Below are 26921 nucleotides of genomic sequence, written 5' to 3'. Positions count from 1 at the left end.
GGCTTCAACCACATCTGGGCAACCTGTTCCAGCATTTCACCACTCTTCTGGTGCAGAACTTCCTCCTGATGTCCAGCCTAAATCTCCCTTGCTCCTGTTTCAAACCATTGCCTCTCCTCCCATCACAGAATCACAGAATGCCAGGGGTTGGAAGGGACCTCAAGAGATCATCTAGGCCAAGCCCCCTGCCAGAGCAGGATGATCTATAGCAGATCACACAGCCCTTGTCAAAAGGCCCTCTCCAGCTCTCCTGCAGCCCCCTTCAGCTAGTGGAAGGCTGCTCTAATATCTCCTTTGAGCCTTCTCCTCTCCAGGCTGAACAGCCCCAGTTCTTTCAGGGGAGGTTCCTCAGCTCTTTGATCATCTTTGTGGCCTCCTCTGGACCCTCTCCACCAGATCCATGTCCTTCTTGTGTTGTGGGCTCCAGAGCTGGACACAGCACTGCAAGGGAATGATTTCAGGAGCTTGCTGAGGATGAAAGTGGAGCTGAGTGACAGCTCTGGAAGGTGGGAAGGCTTTATTTATCCACAAGGTTGGCATAACAGAAGCAGCACCCAGCCTCCCCCATCTTCTCCTGCCAGGAGGCTTTCTCACTGATTCACAGCCACAACAGCATCCTGCAGTGAATCATCAGCTCCCTGCCCCCACAACCCCAGGTGGGGAAATTCTCCAATTGCTAATGATTGGTTAGGATTTGTATGGAACCTCTGGCACCAAGCAGGCTGCTGATGGGGTTGGTGTCGTTCAAAACCTGACCTGAGCTCTGGGTTGGAGCCCTCTGGGCAAGGAGGAAGACTGCTGGAGAGGGAAGAAGGCTGCTAGGGGAGAAAGAAGAGTGCTGGAGAGGGAGGAAGGCTTCTAGGGAGGGAAGAAGACTGCTTGGAGGGGTGGAAGACTGCTTGGGGTAGGGAGGAAGACTGCTTGGGGTAGGGAGGAAGACTGCTTGGGGTAGGGAGGAAGACTGCTGGGGAGAGAGGAAGGCTGCTGAAGAAGGAGGAAGACTGCTAGGGGAAAAAGAAGACTGCTCGAGAGGGAAGAAGGCTGCTAGGGGAGAAAGAAGAGTGCTGGAGAGGGAGGAAGAGTGCTAAGGGAGAAAGAAGACTGCTTGGAGGGGTGGAAGACTGCTTGGGGTAGGGAGGAAGACTGCTTGGGGGGGAGGAAGACTTCTAGAGAAGGAGAAAGACTGCTGGGGCAGGAGGAAGAGTGCTGGGAGTGGAGGAAGACTTCTAGGGAGGGAGGCTACTCCTGACTTCATCCCCAGTCAATCCCCTAAGCCTGTCTGCAGAGGCTGCTAACGAGGGAGCTGTGCAGAGCTCTGGGTCTCACCACAGGCACCCAGGATGCACCCAGGAGCAGGCAGAGCTTTGCTGAGAAGAGAAAACAATAACAAGAGGCTCAGAGCTCTTTTCCCTTTCTTTCAGCTACAGCAAAGGCACTTCAGATATTTCTCTGGATTTTTCAGGCTACACTAACAGGGCTTTTGCCTCCTAAATCTCCACTTAGAAGATGATTCCCCCCCCCCCCCCCCTCCCCTTTGTCTCCTCTCCCAGCTTTGCTGTAAGTGCCCAGTTGCTGTTTCACAAGCTGAGAGGTCTCTTGCTGGGAAATTCATCATCCACCAAGCTCTGACATTTGTTTCCTGCACATTCAGGTTCCCAGCACAGCATTTGGTGTTGGGAAGATTTGAAGAAGTGCTGATAGCAGACCCTGCTGCCCAGGGGATCTGAGAAGGGGAATGCAAACCAGTCCCTGTTAGTGGATTTTCCTGTTTGCTTTTAATGAAGCTGTTGAAAAGTAGCAGGTGGAGAAGAGAAACTCATTCAGCTGGCATCCTACTGCAGGTGAAAGTCAGATCCAGCCTGTGTAGCCCTCCTGTTGTCTTCTTTCTTAAGACAGTATCAAGAACAAGGAAGCCAGGAAGGGACTTTTCTCAAGGATGAGAGGGAATGGATTGGAGCTCAAGGAGGGCAGATTGAGACTGGAGATGAGGAAGAAATTCTTTGCAGTGAGGGTGGGGAGACACTGGAACAGGTTGCCCAGGGAGGTTGTGGATGTCCCCTCCCTGGAGGTGTTCAAGGCCAGGTTGGATGAGGTCTTGAGCAAGCTGCACTGGTGGGAGGGGTGTTTGAAGGTCGTTTGGATGTGGTGCTTGGGGATATGGCTTAGGGGTGGACTTTGTAGAGGAGAGTTAATGGTTGGACTTGATGACCTGAATGATTCTATGGTTCTGTGCTCTTCAAGGTCCCTTCCAACCCAATCCATTCCAAGAACCTATGGGTCAGCCACACTAGAACAGGTTAAGGGGGGTTAGGAGAGCTGTGCATCCTCAGGCAGATGCAGGAGCTCAGGTGGCACCTAGATGCCCCCAGGCAGAAGGGCAATGGGAGTGAGAGGAGCTCAGAGGTACTGTCTGAGCACAGAATCCTTATTTCACACCTTGCTGTCTTAGCAAAGGAAACCACAAACAACTGGAAAGGCCACAGGGACTGCCTGGATCAATACAAGGCACTGAGAAGCAGCATCAAACAACAGAATTCAGAGACCTTCACCTGCCAGAGCTGTCAGAGCAACTGCTCTTTAAGAACTTTAAATTCCCTTCAAACAAGAAAATATGTTAAGCAACACTGAGGCCCAGCCAGCTGCCTCAAAGCTTTCTGCAACGTTGATCAGCCTGGTTTCCAAGCTTGGACCAAAAGGAAGCAGCACTTGGGAGGCTACACAAAGAAAGAGGCTGGGCTGAAGTGGCTCTGGGTTTTTCTCTGCATCCAGATAAAGAGGTTCTTGAAAAAGAATTCAAATACATAGAATAAAGATCTTATCAGCATCAGCACTCCTCCTGCAAGAAGAAAAAGGAGACAGGAAGAAAAGATGAGAGGAGAACATGCTGGGATACTTGTCCTGGGCAAGGGAATGGATTCACACTGGATTTTTAATGCATGGTCAAAAAGGGTTGGGGCCAGGTACAAACAGGAAGGAATCCCAAAGTGTTCTCCCACTGCAATGCTCTCTCTGATCCCTGCACATCATAGAAGGGTAGGGGTTGGAAAGGACCTCTGGAGATCAAGCCCAATGTTTCTGCTTTTAAGTATTTGACTGTTGGATGGTGGGGGTTGGTCTCTTGGCCATAGAAGGAGAGGAAATGGCCTGAAATTTGCCAGGGGAGGGTTAGGTTGGAGATGAGGAACAATTTCTTTGCTCCAAGAGTTGGTTAGTCTAGAGAAAAGGAGGCTGAGGGGAGACCTCCTTGCTCTCTGAAGGGAGGTTGCAGTGAGGTGGGAGTTGGTCTTTACTCCCTAGTGCCAGTGATAGAACAAGAGGAAATGGCCTCAAGTTGCACCAGGGGAGGTTTAGCTTGGACATGAGGAACAATTTCTTTGCTGCAGCAGTGGTCAGGGATTGGCACAGGCTGCCCAGGGAGGTGGTGGAGTCCCCATCCCTGGAGGGGTTCAAGAAACCTGTGGCCATGGCACTTGGGGCCATGGTTTAGTGGCCATGGTGGGGCTGGGTTGCTGGTGGGACTGGATGGCCTCAGAGAGCTTTCCCAGCCCAAACAATTCAGTGATTCTATGATTTCTAAAACCCCAAAGAGGAGTCAGAGGAGCCATAGCTGCACACCCACAGAAGGAGGCATTTCTGTGCTGCTCTGCACAGATTATTTAGCACCATGCTTAGCTTGTGTTTATGGTAAATAGCTTTTTACTCCAGAGGTCCTCTGAGTCTGCTGCTGGCATTAATCACCATGAATTATTTGCTGCTGAAGGAAGTGGAAGGGGAATAGCAAGATGCTGTTTGTTTATTTTTTCTTTTGGGGGGGGAGGGGTTGTTTTCTTTGCCCCCCCCAGTTTTGACAGGTTTGGAAAGGCAGGAAATTCCCAATCACCCTGATTGACAGATTGCACCAGGTTGGAAGGGACCCTCAAAGGGCATCTTGGGCAACCCTCCTGCAGTCAGCAGGGATACCTCCAACTAGAGCAGGCTGCCCAGGGCCACATCAATTTTAATCTTGAATCAGAGAATCAACCAGGTTGGAAGAGACCTCCAAGCTCATCCAGTCCAACCTATCACCCAGCCCTAAGCAACCAGACCATGGCACTGAGTGCCTCATCCAGGCTTCTCTTGAACATCTCCAGGGATGAAGACTCCACCACCTCCCTGGGCAGCACATCCCAATGGCAAATCTCTCTCTCTGGGAAGAATTTCTTCCTAATCTCCAGCCTAGACCTCCCCTGGCACAGCTTGAGACTGTGTCCCCTCCTTCTGCTGCTGCTTGCCTGGGAGAAGAGCCCAACCCCCACCTGGCTACAACCTCCCTCCAGGTAGTTGTAGACAGCAATGAGGTCACTCCTGAGCCTCCTCTTCTCCAGGCTAACCCCCCCAGCTCCCTCAGCCTCTCCTCACAGGGCTGTGCTCCAGACCCCTCCCCAGCTTCATTGCCCTTCTCTGGACACCTTCCAGTCCCTCAACATCTCTCTTGAATTGAGGAGCCAAGGACTGGACACAGGACTCAAGGTGTGGCCTGACCAGTGCTGAGCACAGGGCAGAATCACCTCCCTTGTCCTGCTGGCTGCACTATTCCTGCTCCAGGCCAGGATGCCATTGGCTCTCCTGGGCACACTGCTGGCTCATCTTCAGCCTACTATCAACCAGCACCCCCAGGTCCCTTCCTGCCTGGCTGCTCTCAGCCACTCTGTCCCCAGCCTGCTTGGGGTTGATGTGGCCAAAGTGTAGAACCCTGCATGGGGTCTGCAGCCATGGGGCCTCTCAACCACATTTCTGGGCAGCCTGTTCCAGGGTTCCACCACAAAGCATGAAGAGCACCCAACAGTGCCACTACCTTCCAACCTCCCTTCTCTCACATACAAATGGACTTCTGCTACTGCTCTCTCCCCACAGAAACCCAAGCCAAGCAAGAGTGCTGCCCAGACAGGTACCATAGTCCTTAGGCACCAGGATGGAGTAGAGGCAGACTTGGCCACTGCTGTAGTTCTGGGGGTAGTTGGGCGAGAGGACGACGCCGTCGGAGCCTGTGTACTGCCCACCACAGGGAGCTGCAAGAGAAAGGCAGGAGGACATCACTGACTGCACCCTTCCCACAGCCTGCCCCCAGGCATCAGCCTGTCCCCTGCTGCTTTGAGATCCAGCCCAGCTGCTGGGGCAGCTTCAGCTTCAGCCATCCATTCCCCACTTCAGCTGCTGCAGCTCTGGCTGCAAGGACTCGAGGCCAGGCTGGGACTTAGAATCAATCAGTCAGGACTGGAAGGGACCACAAGGCTCAGCCAGTTCCAACCCCCCTGCCATGCCCAGGGACACCTCACACTACAGCAGGCTGGCCAGAGCCTCATCCAGCCTGGCTGCAAACACCTCCAGGGATGGAGCCTCAATCACCTCCCTGGACAACCCATTCCAGGCTCTCACCACTCTCATGGGGAAGAACTTCTTCCTCACTTCCAGCCTGAATCTCCTCACTTCCAGCTTTATTCCATTCCCCCCAGTCCTATCACTCCCTGATAGCCTAAAAAGTCCCTCCCCAGCTTTCTTGTAGCCCCCTTCAGATCCTGGATGCTGTTTGTGAAGGAGTTGCCTGAGAACAGGTAATGTTTTCACCAAGTGACATGGCCAGGGACACCTCACACTAGATCAGGCTGGCCAGAGCCTCATCCAGCCTGCCTTAAACACCTCCAGGGATGGGGCCTCAACCCTGGGCAACTCACTCCAGGCTCTCACCACGCTCATGGGGAAGAACTTACCTGTGCAGGTAGGTCGAGGTTTGTTCCACGTGGGTTTCCCATCCTCTCCCATCACACAGGTCAGAGTGGAGACCCCTTCAATGTCATACCCTCCATCACAGTAGTAGGTAATGGTAGAGCCAAGCTTCAGGTCTGTCCCCACCCGTGTGCCATTCTTGATGGATCCAGGGTCAAAGCAGGACTCCCGGGGGTTTTCTGCAAGAGAAGATGGCCAAGACCTTCATCATCTCTACAGTTTTGGTCCATGGTGTGGCTCTGGCCTTGTGTCATCTGAGAACCTTACTTAAGGACATCAAAAAGACCATTTGCAGAGTTTGGATTTCAGAGAGTGAAGAGGATTGGTTTGGTTGGAAAGCACCTCTAGGATCATCCACCCCAACCATCAACACAACACCACCATGGCCATCAAACCATGGCCCAAAGTGCCATGGCCACACATTTCTTGAACACCTCCAGGGATGGGGACTCTACCACCTCCCTGGGCAGACCAGATCCTTGACCAGATCCCCTCAGCATTCCCCTCATGCTGCTGAATCTGGGGAATTAAGATGGATCAGATCCTGGTGTGGTCTGTTCTCTGATGCTCAGCTCCAGAGCAGACACACTGGAAGAAGGAAGGTTTTGGTTCACACACATCTACTGGTACCCAAAATCTCATCAAGCAGAAGGACTTTTCATAAGGGTGTGCAACAGCAGGCCAAGGGGGAATGGTTTGAGGCTGAGCAGGGTTAGACTGGACCTTGGGAAGAAGCTCTTCAGTAGGAAGGTGGTGAGACTCTGGAATAGGCTGCCCAGGGAGGATGCCTCCTCCCTGGAGGTGATCCAAGGCTGGGTTGGAGGAGGCTTTGAGCAGCCAAATCTAGTTGAGAGGTGTCCCTGCCAATGGCAGTGAGGTTGAGTAGATAACCTGTGAGGTCCCTTCCAGCCTAAGCCATGTGCTGAGCCTCTGAAAGCTTTCACCTCCTGCACTCCTCTCCTTTCTCACACAGGCCACAGGTTGCAAGGAGATTTTGCACACCCAGGGGCAGAGAAACCCAGGCTGAGGGTGCAACACATTCCAGCTGTGCCACATCTGTTGCCACCCTCTCCCTGGCACCCATCAGGCCTGGCTGAGGGGCTGTCTGCTCTCACCATGGCAGAACTCTGGGCCACGTGCTGGCTGCTTGTTGCCTCTCCAGATGTGCAGCCTGGCTGCAATTATGGCAAAATGATTACAAGCAGTTAGGCAAAATGAAGACATTTTTCTCTCTGTTCACTAGGCCCTGCAGAGTTAAAAACTCCATTTACATATGAAAATTCCAGTAAAGACTAGAGAGCTGTCAGGACTTGGAGATTTCTTTCCTTCTTCTTCTTCATCCGAGAGCTTTTTTTTAATTTTTTTTCCAATTTTTTTTTTTCAGCTTTTTTATTTTTTTTTTTCCCTTTCCCCTGCATGAAATATAATTAGAGGCTTTGATTAATCCTGCTCTTTTGTCGTGTGGAAATTGCTCATTAAAGATGAGGGCTTTTCTGAGAGCAGTGGGCCTGTGAACAATTAGAATGTGTTTAAGCATTAAATCATGGAGCTTTTAGTACTTGGGGAAAGGGTGGAGAAAGAAACAGAAAACAGAAAACAGTAAAACACCCTCCCCCCACCCCCCCTTCCACAGCCACCCTCCCAGATCTTGCTTTTGTTTCTTTGTTTGCAGGGAAAAATGGGATTAGCTGGGTGGGTTCCTTCCTGGCTGGACCATTAGCAGTGATCCAGGTTAAAAAGGGTAGAAAAGGATGGGAAATGTTCCCACCAGAAGCAGAAATGAAGCCACAGGTTTCTCCCAGAACACCACTTCCATATTTTGGGAGCCACAGACTGGCCAAGCCCTTGGTGCTCCTCACAGACCACCACAGGATGAGAGATTCATAGGATGGGTTGGGAAGGAAGGGACTTTAAAAGTTCATCCAGTTCCAGCCCCCCTGCCATGGGCAGGGACACCTCCCACCAGCCCAGCTTGCTCAAAGCCTCATCCAGCCTGGCCTTGAACACCTCCAGGGAGAGAGCATCCACAAACCTCCCTGGGCAACCTGTGCCAGCATCTCCCCACCCTCGCTGGACAGAATTCCTGCCACAGATTGCTCAGCACAGCCTACAGAGCTGACAGATTGCTGCTGGGCAGCAGTCAGCCAGAGAGCATTGAAGATGTGGTTGCATGGCCCAGGGTCCACTGTCACACACCAGCCATTTGCAGGTGTCAATGCTTCCTCTGCTGCTCCAAACCCCTCTTCCACCCCACCAGCCTTCACTCCTCTGAATTGCTAATGCTGCCCTTTGGATGCTTCCACAGAGAGAAAGCTGCACCCAGCAGCTTCCCCCTGACCACTTTCTGCTTCTCTTGTTGTTTTGAACAGTCTCCCTGCCTTTCATCTCACAAGTTGATGTGGCTTCAGCCTGTCAGTCAGCCTCCCACATGGCTGTCAGATGTCTCAGCCATGTGCTTGATCTCAGCCTCTGCTCTTGCTTTGAAAACCCCACGACATTCAGGGCTCCAGTCACTCTGTGGAGGGCTGAAACAAAAAGCTGCTGGCTGATTGCTGAGCAACAGCCCTGCTGCTTTTGTTAGTTTTGACCCATTCTTGACCATTTCTCCTCCCAGGAGGGTCTGTGCCTTCAGGGTGACCACCAACCTCTGAAGAAGATGCATCCTAACACACCAGTCCTGCACATTTCCCCAGCTGAATGCTCCTCTGCAGATGAAACTGCCCCAAAGCTCCTCAGCAGCAGGCTACAGAGGGAGGCAGGAGCTCAACTTTAAGCAAGAATCTTGGTTGTGTGGTGACTGCAAAAGGCTCATGGAGGGATGTGGGAAAGCCACAGCTTGATTTATTGGGCTGTGAAGTGAGCAGAGCACAGCTTGCCCATTCAGAATGAAGGTTTTGTTTTCACTCAGGCACTTCAGAGATGGAGGACTTTACCCTGATGTCCCAATTAACACGGCTGCAGGCTGCCAAATGTTTAGAAGAGTCAAGACAAAACCACCATGAGAACTGGCTCATTAGCTCACACAAAGCAGAGATTTCTCTGCTTCCCCTCTCCTTTCCCAAGGAAAACTCAAAAGCCTGCATCAGCTCCCAGCCCAGAGGTCAGGCTTTCATCTCCACACTTGACAAAAGCTTTGCCAGGGAGTTGTGGTCCACAAAGTCCATCATGAGCTCCACATTTGTGAACACACACACACACACACACAGACACAGAGGCTCTTTATTAAGAGCTAAGCCTTAAAGAAACCCCAAGAGAAATTGTCTAGAAGCCACACTTCCCCAACAGTCATCAGATACTGAAGAGAGGACAAATTTCATCAGGATCTCCAAGCCCAGGTGTAGCCTTGGCATCCCAGGCTGCTTGCCAGGAGCCCAGCATACTCCAACTCATCCCAGCATGCTCCAACTCATCCCAGCATGCTCCAACTCATCCCAGCTACACCAACCAGAGTTATGTTTTACACTGAGGGTGGTGAGAACCTGGCCCAGGTTGCTCAGAGAGCTGGGAGATGCCCCAAGAGACCTTTAAAATCCTTGAGTCCATCCCTGGAACCATTCCTGGTTGGTGTTTTTGGGGCTCTGGTTGCAAATGTCCCTGCTGACTGCAGGGGGGCTGGACTGGGTGATCCTGAAAGATCCCTTCCAACCCAACCCATTCTTTGGTTCCTGCTGACTGCAGGGGGACTGGACTGGGTGATCTTGAAAGGTCTCTTCCAACCCAACCTATTCTTTGCTTCTGTTGGATACCTTGGTTTGATTTGTCACTGCTGCAGAGCTGCCAGCACATCACTGGTGCAGAGCAAAAGATTTGTGTTCCCCTCTCAGAAATCCTGCTGGGGGAGGGGAATCTGTGTGGCTAAACTGGGAAATTGCCTGGCTGAAGACCTGCCCTCCAACCCCTTTGGATGGGGTTGCTCCACTCCCACTTCCCTCTCACTGGCAGGCTCTACCCAAAATAAAAAGGCATAATAAAAGGCAGATTTGTTTTCCTCTCTTTGTTTTCTCCATTTCTCCTGGCCTCAGAGGACAACTTTCTCTTGAAGAGCCATTGCCCCTGAAACAACATCAAACCAAGTGCTGAGGCTGTTTGAAATTCACCCCACACGCTGCAGCTCCAGGCTAGCAATGCAGTCCCAGTCCCAGGACTGTTCCAAGGAGCAAATGACAGATGGCAGCTGGGCTTTGTTTTCATCCCCCCCCAAACCATCACCAGAAGAGGACTACAAAGCCCTGGTAACTCACAGTATTTCCCTCACAAGTGATGTAGGGCATCAAAAGCAGAGTGGACAGCAGATGGAGAGAGGTGATTCTGGCCCCTCTGCTCTGCTCTGCTGAGACCTCACCTGCAGTGCTGTGTCCAGCTGAACAGAAGGAGGACATGGACCTGCTGGAGAGGGTCCAGAGGAGGTCACAAAGATGATCAGAGCACCTCTCCTACAAAGACAGGCTGAGAGACTTGGGGCTGTTCAGCCTGGAGAAGAGAAGACTCTGCAGGGACCTTAGAGCAGCCTTCCTGTACCAGAAGGGAGCCTACGAGAAAGCTGGGGAGGGGCTTGTGGTGACAGGAAGAGGGGAATGGATTGAAACTGGAGCAGGGGAGATTTGGGTTGGACATCAGGAAGAAGGGTAGTGGAACAGGTTCCTCAGGGAGGCAGTGGAGGTCCTGCTGCAGAGGATTGTTCCTCTTTGGCAGCGAAACAAGACGAGAGGTTTCCACAGGGTCTGGAGCTTCTCCTGTCTGGGTCAGCTTGGTGGTTTAAGCTGAGATGAAGGGCAGGCAAACCCCCAGGTGTTGGCTGGGCCAGGGGCAGCCCTGGGCAGCTCTTACCTGTGTAGTCAATCACAAATCCAGTGTTGCTGACCGAGGCGTCGCTCCGGAAGGCGAGGAAGAGGCTGTTGCTGCTGCTCTCTATCCTCTCTGGCAGCTGGGAACCATAAAAGCTTCCAATCAGGGGGCTGAGTGAATCAGGTCCATCATAGATATGAAGGAAATCATAGCCAGGCTCCAAACTGAAGCTGTGAAACCAAAGGAGAAGGGCTTGAAGTATATGAGCATGGTACAGAACCGGAGATCGACTGAGTGTGGTCCTGATGGGCTTCAGGACCACATGGCTGAGAGATTGCTCCTGCTCCAGACCAGCTCCTCAGCCAAGCACAGGACACCTCTGTCTCCATTCCACACATAAGGAACAGAGGAATGGTGATACAGCCAAGAGCACAGAGGTTGCTACAGAGTTTTCTGTGGTGCACCAGCTCTCAGATCATGCTCTGGAGATCCAAGTGTGCACTGAAAAGGAGCTGCAGCTGAATATGCTATCAGTGGGAGAGGAGAGAATGCACCAGAGGAGTTTTTAGTTGGACATTAGAAGAAATTTCTTCCTTGAATGGGTTCTCAGCCACTGGCACAGGCTGCCCAGGGAAATGGTTGAATCCCCATCCCTGGAGGTGTTTCAAAGAGGCAGAGATGTGGTGCTGAGGGCCATGGCTTAGCACCAGGCTTGGCAGAGTTAGAGACTGGTTGGACTGGGTGATCTTAAAAGGCTTTGCCAACCAAACCCCTTCCATAGTTGCTTCAGGGAGGACAGGACCCACACTCAGAGCCAGCTCCCCCATGCAGTGGCCCAGAGCTGCTTCGCCCTCCGTGTCCCCTCAGGCAGCCACCCAGGGGGACCCAACCACTCCTTGGCTACGTACATGTTGAAGACCAGGGCAATGACATAGTCAGGGGACACTGTCAGCTTCCAGTCACACTCCTTCCCTGGTGGGTAGGGCTCTGGGTACTGTGGGGACAGGATGACTCCCGCCGGCCCCGTCAGGATACCTCCACAGGGAGCTGAAGGCAACCAAGCAAAGGGATGAGGCTGTGCCTTGGAGGGATGCTCAATAGGGGATGAGATGCAGGAAGAGAGAAAGATGGAGAGACAAGGGGACAGAGAGGCAGACTCAAAGCTGTCTGATGGGGCTCTGACAACCTGACCACCAGGCAAGAGCCTGGAAGAACCACAAGCATCTGTTCTGCGTCCATCTACCTTAACCTTTGGGATCATTTCTCTTCCTCCAACGTCCTTCTTCCTCTTCCCCTAACACCAAAGGGGAAATTGAAAAGAAACCAGAGTGTGGGGACTCATTTTGTAAAACCTGAGGGAGAAGACTGCTCAACACCCTCTGATCTCTTTGAAAATCCCACCCATAGTCTCCAAAGGACTTCAGCTAGGAACTGGTCCTTCCATAGTTGTTAGGAGCTGGGTCAGGAGACAGACTTCAAATAGCCCAAAACCTCTGGGGGTTGCTTCAGTGGAGGTTGCCTGTTCAGGGACTGCAGAAGTTGTACAATAAAGATGTGAGGCTGTATTTGAAATGCTAAATAACACAACTCCCCCCAAGCCCTGCATTAAGCCCTGCATTAAGCCCTGCTTCCCACTGCAGCTTGGAGGAGGCAGCTTCTTCCAATCACTATAACACTGCTCCTGCTTGGCCACTCAGTATTCCTCCAAATCCTTTGTGACTGAAGAGAGGGAAGGGGCAAGACACTGCTCTCAGCTTTTCCACAGAGCTTATGACTCCCTAAAACAAACCTGCCAGGCTTCTGCTCAAAAAAAAAAAAAACAACAAAAACACAAAAAAACAAACAAAAAAACCCCAAACCCCAAAAAGAAAGGACCCAACACAACATCTCCAAGTCAAATCTGAGAGGCACCCAGGGGAATTCATCTCACATCCAGATGAAGGCATCAGCTGCACCTCGCTGAAAGGGCTGAGAGCTCAGCTGCTGGTGTGAAAGAAAACTCCCTGGGAGCATGAAATGGGCAACAGCAGGATTTGGTTAAGCTTCATGACAGCCCTGGGAAGACTGAAAGGACTGTCTCTGTCAGGCTGAAAAGGTGCCACAGCACATCATAGATTCATAGAATTATTTGGGTTGGATGGGACCTTAAAGATCATCCAGTTTCAAACCCCTGCCATGGGCAGGGACACCTCCCAGTAGCCCAGGTTGCTACCTCAATATGAGGAGAAACTTGGTGTGAGGGTGCTGGAGTCCTGGAGCAGGCTGCCCAGAGAGGTTGTGGAGTCTCCTTCTCTGGAGACTTTCATAGACCCACCTGGATGCATTCCTGTGTGACCTGTCCTGGGTGATCCTGCCCTGGCAGGGGTGTTGGACTGGATGATCTCTAAAGGCTCCTCCCAACCCCTACCATTCTGTCATCCTGTGATTTATTTTTTTTTCTGGGCATAATAAAAGGAATCACTTCTCTAAGCTTCTTTTAGGACTTTAGGAGCTCAAAGAAAATGTCAGAGGGTTCTGGCTGTGACAGATTTTGCTGTCTCCTCGTGCAGAAACTCTTCACCATGACCCCAATCCTCTCTACCAACCTGAGGTTTAAAGAAGCCTCTTTCATTTTGACTTGTCAGGTTAAATATCATCACCTATGCTGCTGCACGACCTGTGAGCTTCCAGCAGGAGCTCAATTCTCATTGTCCCAAACACTCTGGGGATAAACCTTAGGTGGGGCTCAGTCTGTTCTGCCTAGTACCAAGTGATAGAATGAGAGGAAATGGCCTGAAATTGTGCCAGGGGAGGTTTAGATTGGAGATTAGGAAACATTGCTGCAAGAGTGGTCAGGGATTGGAACAGGCTGCCCAGGGAGGTGCTGGAGTCTCCATCCCTGGAGGGGTTCAAGAAACCTGTGGCCATGGCACTTTGGGACATGGTTTAGTGGCCATGGTGGGGTTGGGTTGAGGGTTGGACTGGATGGCCTTAGAGGGCTCTGCCAACCAAAAGAATTCCATGATTCTGTGAGGAGTTCTCTGAGACAGCAACCTGAGCCACACACACCTGCTCACAGAGCTCTTCAGACTGACCCCCACCAGACTCGGAAGCCTTGCAAGGGAACAGGGCAGGGAAGCTGTGCAATGGGAGGATGGCTGTGTGGTCATACCTGTGCAGGAGGGAGGGTCTGGTTGCCAGAAAAACCTGTTCTCAACCTGCACACAAGTGATCTTGGCCTCCCCTTGCAGGGCATATCCTGGGTTGCACTGGAAGATGATGGAGTCCCCAGCCTCTTTGCTGTCCCCACTCCGGCTCCCGTTCTGGGGAATGCCTGGGTCGTTGCAGGAAGTGGCAGTGGACACTGCAAAGGGTGAAGGAAGAGATAGTTGAGGTATTTCTATTTCATCCTGGCTGTACTTAGACTGTGTCCTTACACAGCTCCACAAGCAATGCCTTCCCTCTCCACCTCCCCTCCTTGCCACACACCACACACACACAAGCCCCAACCTGGCTTTTTGCTGTGCTCCCAGCATCTGCCACTCCAGCTGGCAAAGGCTCTGGGGAACGACAGGTTCAAGTGCTCTACACAGAGTGCAAGTTTGATAGGTAATTATGCACAGTGCATCTTTACTTAATCAGCCCAGACATCCACTGATCTTGCAGGGTGGTTTTGTACAACTCTGTGTCAGGCACACGCTGCAGACCCCTCTAATCCGCTCGCGCTTTCCCCCTTGCCCTGAGTGGCAGAGAAATTTAGCCTTTAGCCTCGTGAAGCAACCAGCCTGACCTTTAAGAAAGGCAAGTTTCCCTCCCAGTCTGCCTTCTGCAGCTCTTTGAGGTCTGAGATGTCCCCTTCAGCTCCCTTCCCAGCTGGGGGTAGGCAGCAGAGTTCCACTGCTTCCTAAGCTGAAGGGCTGTCAGCGCTACAGCTACTTAACAGCGTGGGAAGTCCTGGAGTAATAGAAGTTTTGTGAGCTTATATAGATCATTAAAGTTCACAAGATCCCAAACTGTCTACTTCTGAGCTTAGGTCTGACTACTTAGTCACACCTTGTGAACAAAGGCTTTGAGCAGGAGCATTCAATGAAGACCAGCCCTGTCTCAGGCAGTGGAGCAGAGCTTATTTCCTGCTAAGTTGATGAGAGTCTATTACACCTAGGCAGTTTAGAGAAAGCTCTTCTTAAAAGAGCCAGAGGAAATCCCTCTCTCTCTTGCTGTGCAACTGAAGATAAGCAAGTTAGCAGCCTAGCCTGGTCCTCCCTGGCAGGCTGAGACACAAGCCTGGCAAAGAAAGAGGACACAGCAGAGCTGTGCTGGGTGACACGAAGCTCTCCCTCTTGTCCTGCTTATCCCAGGAGGTCTTCTACCCCTTGCTCCTCCCAGGAGGTCTTGTACACAGCACAAACCCTGCTCAAAAAGCTGGCCTGCTCTCCTGGCTGTGCAAAGGCACCTTGAGCACCAACCTATAGGCAAAAGCTTGGCAGAGACAACATGAGCCCTTAGGTGTGTTCAAGTCCCAGGGAGGTCATAGCATCCCTCACCCAACAGCCTCCCTCTTTACTACCACCTCCAAAACAGACATCTGCTGGTTGCTTTACTGGCCTGGTCAATGAGGGCCTGCATGCAGGAATCCTCTGTGTGGCTATTGAAATATATGAGCCCAATATAATTGAAATTAATGTGGTTGGAAGGCTGAGTCTGAGGCAGCAGCAGCAGCAGCCAGGACTCAGGCAAGGACAGATTGCAGCTGCATCCCACGTAGAGCTGCTGCGAGCGGTGACATCCCCCTGGCCCGGAGAGCTCTTTGTGGTCTGCCTCTCAGGGGATCCAATTTGAGGGATTTTATTTTTTTTTTTAACAGAGATTTGGTTTGCAGAGACCACTGACCAAGTGCTCTCAGAATGCCTAGGGGGAAGCTGCCTGCATCCTGGTGTCTCTAAAGGGACCTGTGGAAAATATCTCTAGCTCCTTATTGTGTATTCCGCGACGCACCGCTCTCCGCCTGGCTGCCAAGTCTCCCTCCCTCCCTGTGAAGGTGACTGTGAGCAGAGTGGAGCACAGAATTCACCTGCACTGCAAGGACAAAGGACAAAGAGTTTTGCTCTGTTTGCAGACTGCACCCAAACGCAGCCAAGCAGAAATGGCTGAAGATTGCACAGCTCCTGCAATGTGCTCGATACGAAATCGTTTGCTCGCCAGCAGCGCTTTGTAGATCGACCTGAAACCACTCAGCAGCAAAGCTGAGGGGAGGAGGCCAAGCCCACCTGAGAACTGAACAGCAAAGCCCTGCTTGCTTGTGAAGAAGTCAGTGTTGAACTGAAGGATGACAGAGTTGAACGTGCTGTGGACATCAGCAGGCAGGCTGGAGCCGCTCAGCTCCTTCAGCAGGATGCCGTTCTCCACGGGGCCGTCCCAGATCCTCAGCACATCATGGAACTCCTCGGTGTGGAACACCATGAAGTGGAGCCTGTGTGGCACAGTGAGCTGCAAGTCAGACCACAAACTACTCTGCTGCTTGTTTTGTTTTGTTGTTTTTTTTTTTTTAAAGGATTAGGAATGTGATTGGTACCAAACAAAGCTACCTTGGCCCACAGGGATTTTTCTCCTGCTAGCAGCAGCTCAGCTTGGACAAAACAGAATCAAAGAATGGTTTGGGTTGGAAGGGACCTTGAAAATCATCCAGTTCCAACCCCCCTGCCATGGGCAGGGACACCTCCCACTAGCCCAGGTTGCTCAAGACCTCATCCAACCTGGCCTTGAACCCCTCCAGGGATGGGGACTCTACTACCTCCTTGGGCAGCCTGTGTCAACCCCTGACCATTCTTGCAGCAAAGAAATTTTTCCTCATCTCCAACCTAAACCTCCCCAGGCACAATTTCAGTCTATTTCCTCTCATTCTGTTACATGACAACAGGGAGAAGCCAGGCTCTGCAAAGAGCTTTGGGATCTTCCAAGGATGATCTAAGGATGATATCCTGTCATAATTGCTATACCCAAGGGATTTATCAGCTAAAAGCTGAGATCCATCAGGGTTCAGTCCCTTTCACTCCTGCACTTCAAATGCCAGCTGCAGAGAAGGCTTTTCACTGCCTCTGCTTTTCATTGCCCTATTATCACTGGGGGAAAGACAATCTGACACCATCACCTGAGGCTAACATGGGGTAACTGGAGCCAGGCCACTTGGAAAGTGGGACAGAGATAATAAACTGGGCTGAGATATAAAACAATCAGGTACTGCACTTAAAAAACTCCTGACAGCCCACCAGGAAAACAAGGAAGCATTCCCTTGGCTGCTTTCCCATTTATCCAGGGCAAACATAAATAAATCAGGTGGAGCCATAAAAAGGAGAGGGGTAGAAAAAAAAAGTAATAATAACATAAAAATCTCTGCAATGTACTCAGCAACAAAATGATGCCCACAGAATCTGACAGAAACCAGAAGAGCTGAATCAGAAACTTATCCAGCAGGGACCTTGAACAAAGAGACAAAAATAAGCTTAGACTTGAGGAAAATGGTGGTGTTGAGGTGACGGTTGGACTTGATGATCTCCAAAGGTTGAAAGGAACCTCAGAGATCATCTCCTCCAACCCCCTGCCATGGGCAGGGACACCTCCCACCAAGCCCATGTTGCTCAAGGTCTCATCCAGCCTGGCCTTGAACACCTCCAGGGAGAAGGTAGCCACAGCCTCCCTGGGCAACCTGTGCCAGTGTTTCCCCACCCTCACTGTCAAGAATTTCTTCCTCATCTCCAGTCTCAATCTCCCCTCTTTGTCTTTGTCCCATTAAAATCTTGCAGTTCCTCTGAATCTTTCACAGAAGAATGAGAAAAAAATAAAAATTAAAAAAGGGAAAAAAAAGAAGGAAAAAAAAAAGAAGGAAAGAAAAGAAGGAAAAAAAAGAAGAAAAAAAAAGAAGAAAAAGAAGAAAAAAAAGAAGGAAAAAAGGAAAGAAAAAAAGAAGGAAAGAAAAGAAGGAAAAAAAGAAGAAAGAAAAAGAAGAAAAAGAAGGAAAAAAGAATGGAAAAAAGAAGGAAAAAAAGAAGGAAAAAAGAAGGAAAAAAAGAAGGAAAAAAAGAAGAAAAAAAAGAAGGAAAAAAGAAGGAAAAAAAAGAAGGAAAAAAAAGAAGGAAAAAAGAAGGAAAAAAAAGAAGGGAAAAAAAGAAGGGAAAAAGAAGGAAAAAAGAAGGGGAAAAAAGAAGGGAAAAAGAAGGAAAAAAAGAAGGAAAAAAAGAAGGAAAAAAAGAAGGAAAAAAAGAAGGAAAAAAAGAAGGAAAAAAAGAAGGAAAAAAAGAAGTAAAAAAAGAATGAAAAAAAGAAGGAAAAAAAGAAGGAAAAAAAGAAGGAAAAAAAGAAGGAAAAAAGAAGGAAAAAAAGAAGGGAAAAAAGAAGGGAAAAAAGAAGGGAAAAAAGAAGGGAAAAAAGAAGGGAAAAAAGAAGGGAAAAAAGAAGGAAAAAAAGAAGGAAAAAAAGAAGGAAAAAAGAAGGAAAAAAAGAAGGAAAAAAAGAAGGGAAAAAAGAAGGGAAAAAAGAAGGGAAAAAAGAAGGGAAAAAAGAAGGGAAAAAAGAAGGGAAAAAAGAAGGGAAAAAAGAAGGGAAAAAAGAAGGGAAAAAAGAAGGGAAAAAAGAAGGGAAAAAAAGAAGGGAAAAAAGAAGGGAAAAAAGAAGGGAAAAAAGAAGGGAAAAAAGAAGGGAAAAAAGAAGGGAAAAAAAGAAGGGAAAAAAAGAAGGGAAAAAAAGAAGGGAAAAAAGAAGGGAAAAAAGAAGGGAAAAAAAGAAGGGAAAAAAAGAAGGGAAAAAAAGAAGGGAAAAAAGAAGGGAAAAAAAGAAGGGAAAAAAGAAGGGAAAAAAGAAGGGAAAAAAGAAGGGAAAAAAGAAGGGAAAAAAGAAGGGAAAAAAGAAGGGAAAAAAGAAGGGAAAAAAGAAGGGAAAAAAAGAAGGGAAAAAAGAAGGGAAAAAAAGAAGGGAAAAATAAGGGAAAAACAAGAAGGAAAAAAGAAGGAAAAAAGAAGGAAAAAAAAGGAAAAAAAGAAGGAAAAAAAAGAAGGAAAAAAAGAAGGAAAAAAAAGAAGAAAAAAAAAGAAGAAAAAAAAAAGAAGAGAAAAAAAGAAGGGAAAAAAAAAAAGAAGAGACTTCAACTGGAATTTGCCTGTGCAGGAATTAAGCTGCATTTGCTCTGCTCCTTCTGCTGTGCTCATACCAGAAACCATCCATTACTGAACCATGGCAGTGAGCAGAGCTAATGGAGGCAATTTCTGCATTAAGTCAGAATTAAAATACTGGACCAGTTCTATCTCCAGCTTAAATGCAGCAACTAAAAGCCTCACAGAGCTTTTATGATTAACAGCCTCCTCTGAAGAGCTGATGGTTGCTGATGCAAGGAAGCTGTGGTGGAGAAGTAAAAGGGCACAATGGAGTGGAAGACCTTCCAGTACCTGAATGGGGCTACACAAGCAAGCCAGGAAGGGATTTGGAGGTAAGCTGCAGCACAGGAGGTTCCACCTCAGCGCAAGGAGGAACTTCTTTACTGTGAGGGTCACAGAGCACTGGAACAGACTCCCCAAAGAGGTTGTGGAGTCTCCTTCTCTGGAGACTTTCAAGGCCCATCTGGATGCATTCCTCTGTGGCCTGAGCTTGATTCGTGCTCCTGCTCTGGCAGGGGGAGTTGGACTGGATGATCTCTGAATCCCTTCCAACCCCTGACATCCTGTGATCCTGTGACCTTTGACAAGGGCTTGTAGCAGTAGGATGAGAGGGAATGGATGGAAGATGGAAGAGAGGAGATTTAGAGTGGAGATTAGGAAGAAATTCTTGACAGTGAGGATGGTGAGACACTGGAACAGGTTGCCACACAGGTAGCAATAACAATCTGGTGTCACCTCCCATGGGTCAATAGCTGATAGTGGCACAGGTCATAGAATCACAGAATGGTTTTGGTTGGAAAAGACCTTTAAGATCATTGAGTCCAACCGTTCTTTAACTCTTCCAAAGCTGGTGCTAAGCCATGGCCCTCAGCAGCACATCTCTGCCTCTTTGAAACCCCTCCAAGGATGGGGATTCCACCACCTCCCTGGGCAGCCTATGCCAGGCTTTGAGAACCCTTTCAGTCAAGAAGTTTCTTCTCATACCCAACCTAAACCTCCTCTGGCACAACTTGAGACCATTTCCTCTCACCCTTTCACTTCCTACTTGGGAGAAGAGACCAACCCCCACCTGGCTCCAACCTCCTTTCAGGGAGTTGTAGAGAGTAATGAGGTCTCCCCTCAGCCTCTCCCTCTCCAGGCTGGTCATACAGGGCTGGAAATCTCAAGAGAAAGGAGAAGTGATGCTGCTGCTGTCCAGGTTGTTGAGAAGATCAATCAGCCTTTGTTCCTTGACTTGGGGCTCCCAATATGCCAGGACACTCTCTCTCCTTGCATTATCTGATTTTTTTTTTGGAGCTGCTTGTGGAGAAAAAGCAGCTGTAGATGGAAAGGAACCCGAGCTACAACAAACTGGCCCAACTCACCCTATTGTGCAGCCAGCTTCTGCCTCTATTGTCCAGATACAGTTCAGATTGTGGTCGTAGGGTGTTGGGTAGCCAGGAGACAGGATCCGTCCTGAGGCCTCTCCTTTGATGGTACCTCCACACTCAGCTGGAAGAAACACATGGGGTAGTGAGGAGCAGCTTCCCAACACAGCTCAGTCCTCACCTGGCAACAAAGCAAATCTCTCTCATCATATGAACACAACAGGGAGTAATTTCTTGCCATTTACAGAGATCCCTAAAGCCTACAAAACAAAGGTAAAGGCAGGCAGTTAATTCAGCTAAAGGAGGGAGTTAGCAGAGGAGCTTCTCCAGGCACCTGATGTGCTGTCAAAGCTGCTCTCCACCTTTCTGACTTTGCAGAGGCTGCCAGCATCCTGCTCTCACACCTGGGGTGAAGGAGCTCAGTTCTGCTCTTGCCTGCAGAAAAGCTGAAGGGGTCAGCAGTGTGATAAAACGAGGAAGCCAACATGTGTGGGTACCAGCTCAATGAACCCCAAAAGGAGATGAGGAGTAGGAAAAGGTTTTCAGAGCATCCATTCACATCCCCTAAGTCTCCAGGTGCTCACACAGCCAAGGCCACTCATGAGTAACCATGGCAAGGAAAGGTGAAGAAGATGCATAAAAAGGTTTATTTAGGTTAGACATAAGGAGGAAGGGAAAGGGTTGAAGCTTAAGGAGAGGAGATTTAGACTGGGGATGAGGAAGAAATTCTTGACAGTGAGGGTGGGGAAACACTGGCACAGGTTGCCCAAGGAGGTTGTGGATGTCTCCTCCCTGGAGGTGTTCAAGGCCAGGTTGGATGAGACCTTGAGCAACATGAGCTGGTGGGAGGTGTCCCTGCCCATGGCAGGGAGGTTGGATCCAGGTGACCTTTAAGGTCTCTTCCAACCAAAATAATCCTAAGAGTCCTATGAACATATCACTCACAACCAGGGAAGCAACCTGTTTGTTCCTGAGATCTCTCAGAGGACTAAATCTGTAAGAACATCACCACCCCCTGGGGAACATCAGCTGCTAATGAAGCTGCCAAGCAGCAGCAGCACTTCATTAGGTGCACAAAACTTAACAGCAGAATTTCCCAGGCAAGAAGATGTCCTTCTGGAGAACCAGAGGTAAAAAAGGAACTCAGGACTCAGCTAACAGACAGAAGGAATTAAAATATCTGAGGATGTGAAATCAGATGTCATGTAGCTCTCCCATAAACATGACTTTGAACTGTCAAGAGCCCGGACACACCGTGATGTCTGTCACTATCTGCAAGTGCCACTCTGCTTAACACACTCCAGTGGAAGGACAAGGGCTGAAAAAGCAGCAGCCTCACTGCAGTGAAGCAAGAAAGCTTCTCAGATCTGTGCTCTGAGCAGCATGGATCCTGGGAAAGCTGCTTGGGGAAGTTCTGCAGAGCTCTCAAGCTGAAGATGCCTTGCACGGTATCACAGAATTTGGGGATGGGTTGGGTTGGAAGGGATCTCAAAGATCAGCCAGTTCCAGCCCCCTGCCATGGGCAGGGACACCTCCCACCAGCACAGGTTGCTGAAGCCCTCATCCAACCTGGCCTTGAACACCTCCAGGGAGGGGACATCCACAAATTCCTTGGGCAACCTGTTCCAGTGTCTCACCAGCCCCACTGGAAAGAATTTCTTTCTCATCTCCAGTCTAAATCTCCACTCCTCAAGCTTCAGTCCATTGCTCCTTATCCACTCACTACAATTCCTTGTCAAAAGTCCTTCCCCAACCCCCCTGGAGCCCCTTCAGGTACTGGAAGGCTGCTCTGAGGTCTCCCTGGAGCCTTCTCTTCTCCAGACTGAACAGCCCCAGCTCTCCCATCCTGTCCCCACAGGGGAGGTTCTCCAACCCTCATATTTGTGGCCTTCTCTAGAGCCTCTCCAACAGCTCCATGTCCTTCTTGTGTTGGGGTTCCCAGAACCAGATGCAGTGCTGCAAGTAGGGTCTCAGGAGAGCAGAGTAGAGGGGGAGAATCCTCTCCCTGTCCTGCTGCTCTCCCTGCTTTTGGTGCAGCCCAGGACACAGCTGCCTGCTGGGCTGCAGACACACACATCCTTACCACGGTCTTTATTAGGGGGTGAGGGCTCTGAGGTGACTTTATTGTGGCCTTCCAGTATCTGAAGGGGCTACAAGAAAGCTGGGGAGGGACTTTTTAGGCTATCAGGGAGTGATAGGACTAGGGGGAGTGGAATAAAGCTGGAAGTGGGGAGATTCAGACTGGAAGTGAGGAAGAAGTTCTTCCCCATGAGAGTGGTGAGAGCCTGGAATGGGTTGTCCAGGGAGGTGGTTGAGGCTCCATCCCTGGAGGTGTTTGCAGCCAGGCTGGATGAGGCTCTGGGCAGCCTGCTGTAGTGTGAGGTGTCCCTGGGCATGGCAGGGGGGTTGGAACTGGCTGATCCTTGTGGTCCCTTCCAACCCTGACTGATTCTAGGATTCTCTGATCAGCATCAGAGGGAACAGCATGTGCATGAGCAAAAGGGGAAGGAAGGATGCTTGGTGTGATGCCCACAAGCAAACCCTTGTCAGAGGATGTTTTAAAGGCAGGAGCTGGCTCACCTATGCAGGTTGGCAGGGGTTGGTCCCAGGCTCTCCTCTCCCCAGTCAGGCAGACCAGGGCCCTGTTGCCTCGCAGGGTGTAGCCAGGGTCACAGCTGAAGGACACAGAGCTGCCAGCAAAGTGTCCCTCGTCGTGCACCTTGTAGCCAAACTGTGGGATGCCAGGGTCCTCACATTTAATGAGCTCAAAACCTGCAGCAGGACAAAGAGGGTCTGTTTGCAGCAGACATGCACCAGCCAGCAGGGAGCAGCACAAGGGTCGTGTTGGGGTTTGCTTCTTCACAGCGTTTCCTGGGGAGGACAACCCCCAAATTGATAGCCAAGGGGTTCAAAAATTTATGTTTGCTCAAACATTCACTCCCAGGAATCTACTGGCTCAGCTTTGATCCAAAGCTTCTGTGCCACCACTGCTTCCTTCAAAAGTTTGCTGCCATCATCACCTCCCCCCCACCCTATTTTCACTTTAGATGACGAGGTCTTGATGGCCAGGATGGTTTCCCCTGGCCATGCAGCTGTGACACCAAACTACAGCAACCACACTTACTGGAAAACTGCAGCTCAAAGCCTTTGCTGGTGTTCTCACTGTTGGTGATGAACTCCAGCCACATGCTGCTGGAGGTGCTGTTGATGCTGGTGCCCAGCATCTCGGAGCGGCTGAAGGAGCCCAGCAGGCGAGCAGAGCTGTTGCTGCCATCATAGACCTGGGAGGAGCAAGAAACATGCACCAGGAAAAGAAAGGAAAAGAAAAGAGAAGAGAAGAAAAGAAAAAAAGCGAAGGGAAGAGAGAGAAAGGAGAAAGGAGAAAGGAGAGGAAAGGAAAGGAGAGGAAAGGAAAGGAGAGGAAAGGAAAGGAGAGGAAAGGAAAGGAGAGGAAAGGAGAGGAGAGGAAAGGAGAGGAGAGGAAAGGAGAGGAAAGGAAAGGAGAGGAAAGGAAAGGAGAGGAAAGGAAAGGAGAGGAAAGGAAAGGAGAGGAAAGGAAAGGAAAGGAAAGGAAAGGAAAGGAAAGGAAAGGAAAGGAAAGGAAAGGAAAGGAAAGGAAAGGAAAGGAAAGGAAAGGAAAGGAAAGGAAAGGAAAGGAAAGGAAAGGAAAGGAAAAGGAAAGGAAAGGAAAGGAAAGGAAAGGAAAGGAAAGGAAAGGAAAGGAAAGGAAAGGAAAGGAAAGGAAAGGAAAGGAAAGGAAAGGAAAGGAAAGAAGAGGAGAAGGAGAAGGAGAAGGAGAAGGAGAAGGAGAAGGAGAAGGAGAAGGAGAAGGAGAAGGAGAAGGAGAAGGAGAAGGAGAAGGAGAAGGAGAAGGAGAAGGAGAAGGAGAAGGAGAAGGAGAAGGAGAAGGAGAAGGAGAAGGAGAAGGAAAGGAAAGGAAAGGAAAGGAAAGGAAAGGAAAGGAAAGGAAAGGAAAGGAAAGGAAAGGAAAGGAAAGGAAAGGAAAGGAAAGGAAAGGAAAGGAAGGAAAGGAAAGGAAAGGAAAGGAAAGGAAAGGAAAGGAAAGGAAAGGAAAGGAAAAAGAGGAGAAGGAGAAGGAGAAGGAGAAGGAGAAGGAGAAGGAGAAGGAGAAGGAAAGAGAAAAGACATGAAAAGAGTAAAGAAAAAAAAAAGATCCATTTTATTTGCTCCTTCAGGGATGAAATCATCCACAAGGTCAGACAGTGAAGCAGGGAAATTATCCTGGCTAAGAGGATGACTTAAGGAGACGTAGGACAAGAGGGAATGGTTGGAAGCAGAGGGAGAGTAGGTTTGGGCTGGATCTGAGGAAGTTCTTCAGTATGAGGGTGAGGAGACACTGGAACAGGTTGCCCAGGGAGGTTGAACACCTCCCTGGAGGTGTTCAAGACCAGGTTGGATGAGGCCTTGAGCAACCTGCTTTAGTGGGAGGTGTCCCTGCTCATGGCAGGGGGTTGGAGGAGATGACCTCTGAGGTCCTTTCCAACCTCAGCCATTCTAGGATTCACCCAAGGAGCAGGATTCACACCCTGCAGGATCTGTGTCTTCCTTCCACCTGAGCTCAGGCTGTACTCAGGGCTACGTTTTCTGAGCTAAGCTCTTTTGCCAAAGATGCTGCAGGGAAAAAAAAACAAAACAAAACCAAAACCACCACCACCACCACCACCAACCAAAAAAAAACCACCCCGAAAAACCCAAACAAAGCACAAACCAACAATGTTCTCCCTTCAGGGCCTCTGAGATGTGCCCTGACCCCACTCTTACTAAAGAAAAACACAGATAGGTTTGGTTTGTTGGGGGTTTTCCCCCTCTCTTTTAGCTAGAACACAGCTCTCCGAGGAGCATCTTCTCCCTGGCGCAGATCGCTCCTGACATTCCTGGGGAGGAGATGAGGAACTGCTGACAAACCTGCTGAGAGATCATTTCTTTGCACAATGAGGGAATCCTCTGCATTAAGCTGGAAATCTCTTTCTCTTTGCCAGACGTTTGTGAGCTGGAGGGCTGTGGATTACACCTCTCTGGCAGCTCAGCAGTGTGGCACTTCCATAGGGACAGAGGGGCTGGCTGGCTTAGCGCAGCAGCACGCCGCCCTCTGATGTTAACACCTCCTACAAACCCCATCTCTTTCTGCTTCATGGAAACTCAGCCTTGGATTTGTCTCCTCCTAGATAGAGCCCTGAAACTTGTAAATGCAGATTAATCTGAGCAGGGGAAAATGCTGAAGAGCTGGAGCTCTGCATTTAAAGAAACATCAAGGGGACGAATCAGCCTTGGTCCTTCAAAACTCAGAAATAGCACCAAGAGCCTCCTGGTTCCTCCTCTGCTAATTGTTTTAAGAGCTGCATTTCAATATCTGAAGGGGATCTGCAGGAAGGCTGAGGAGGGGCTGTTTGGAAAGGGCTGTGGGGATAGGACAAGGGGCAGTGGTTTGAAACTGGATGAGGGAAGATTCAGGTTGGACATCAGGAGGAAGTTCTGCACAGTGAGGGTGGGGAAATGCTGGAACAGGTTGCCCAGGGAGGGGGTTGAGACCCCATCCCTGGAGACATTCAAGGTCAAATTTGATGGAGCTCTGAGCAACCTGATCAAGCTGGAGGTGTCCCTGCTCACTGCAGCAGGGTTGGACAAGATGACCTTTGAGGGTCCTTTCCACGCCAATGCATTCTTGGGGTCCTGATTTCCCCTGTACTGTTCTGGAGGCAAGAGCTGAAGTTTAGCCACAAAGGAAGAAGTCCTGGCAGTCCAACAGATCCCAGGGAAGACTTCACAGCAGGAGGAGCAGTGACCCAGCAAAGACATTTACATCTTTAAAGGTTGCAGACCCACCTGCAGACTCAAGCCTCAAGCCACCAGCTGGGCTGAAGCTGGTGGACATCCACTCCTGCCTTGGTGCTGCTGCCAGGCTCTGCTAGGGGCTGGTGAAGTTCAGAGGTGCTGGTTCCACCAACTAGCACAGCACACTGAGGCTGAGAGGTGACACAGACTGCTCACACCATGGCCCTGGGCTAGAAGGTATCACTTCACAGAGGTCCCACCTTAGTGTCCTGCTGTCACAGACAAAGCTGAAGCCCTCCTGCCCTGCTTGAAGCTCAGTCTGGCTCGTGGGAATTTTGCTGCTGTCTCAGAAGTGCCACAATGATCACTTAAGGACACAGCAGAGATAGTTGGGCAGCAGTAGCCCCAGTATGAATCTCTTGCAGAGATTAGGCATGACACTGATGTCCTTGGCCATTCACCTGGTGGCCAGCACAACCCTAACCCTTGGCAGCTGCTGGCACTGGAGGGGTCTGGGTGGCATTTCCCAGAGGTTAGTCTCAGCTAACTTCATCAACACTTTAGGTCATCACTTCCCTCTGAGGTCCTGCTCTCTTCAGCAGCATGGCAGGGTTTTGTTGCTAGAGGCAGAAGAATTACCTTCAGAACATCTCCTGCCTCCAGTTCAAAGGTCCTGGCTTTCAGCTGGATCCCTTTTCCTGGCTGGGTCTGGATGGAGTAGATGCACTCATGGTTGTTGTTGTAGTTGATTGGATAGTTGGGGGACAGCAGAACACCTTGGGTTCCAGTTACAGATGAACCACATTCAGCTGTGTGAAGACACAAGAGCAGGTTTTAAGCACCTCAGGTGGACTCCAGCCACTCAGCACATGCAGGTGAGTCCTCCAAACAGCCACAGGTGCTCACTCCTTCCTGCACCCATCTGCTAACACATCCATGGACCCTATGTCCAAGTGCAGCCAGTGAACCAAGCAGCCCTCAGCAGCACTGCTGTCACCATGAAACCTCAGGTGCCTCACAAGAGAGATTAAAACCCTCTCCTTGCATGGGCAGGGGAACTGAGTGACAGCACTGCAGTGACCAAATGCCA

The 26921-nt window shown here is 50.1% G+C and overlaps 1 protein-coding gene across 1 annotated transcript in view; it reads right to left on the bottom strand.

Moving 5' to 3' along the window:
- Positions 1-26921, bottom strand: part of CSMD2 (CUB and Sushi multiple domains 2) — a 352515-nt gene that overhangs the window by 73833 nt on the left and 251761 nt on the right. The window contains exons 22-31 of the mRNA XM_054395468.1: positions 26471-26640; positions 23163-23319; positions 22619-22810; positions 20036-20162; positions 15795-15997; positions 13700-13891; positions 11457-11595; positions 10591-10778; positions 5748-5942; positions 4932-5048 (exon numbers count right to left, since the gene is read on the bottom strand). Coding sequence (XP_054251443.1) covers positions 4932-5048; positions 5748-5942; positions 10591-10778; positions 11457-11595; positions 13700-13891; positions 15795-15997; positions 20036-20162; positions 22619-22810; positions 23163-23319; positions 26471-26640 — 1680 coding nt within the window. The remainder of the gene's footprint in view (positions 1-4931; positions 5049-5747; positions 5943-10590; positions 10779-11456; positions 11596-13699; positions 13892-15794; positions 15998-20035; positions 20163-22618; positions 22811-23162; positions 23320-26470; positions 26641-26921) is intronic.

Source organism: Indicator indicator, chromosome 33, assembly GCF_027791375.1.
Source record: "Indicator indicator isolate 239-I01 chromosome 33, UM_Iind_1.1, whole genome shotgun sequence".
Classification (NCBI taxonomy): Eukaryota; Metazoa; Chordata; class Aves; order Piciformes; family Indicatoridae; genus Indicator; species Indicator indicator.
Note: the sequence above shows the minus strand (reverse complement) of the source record. Positions and strands in the feature narration are given on the sequence as shown.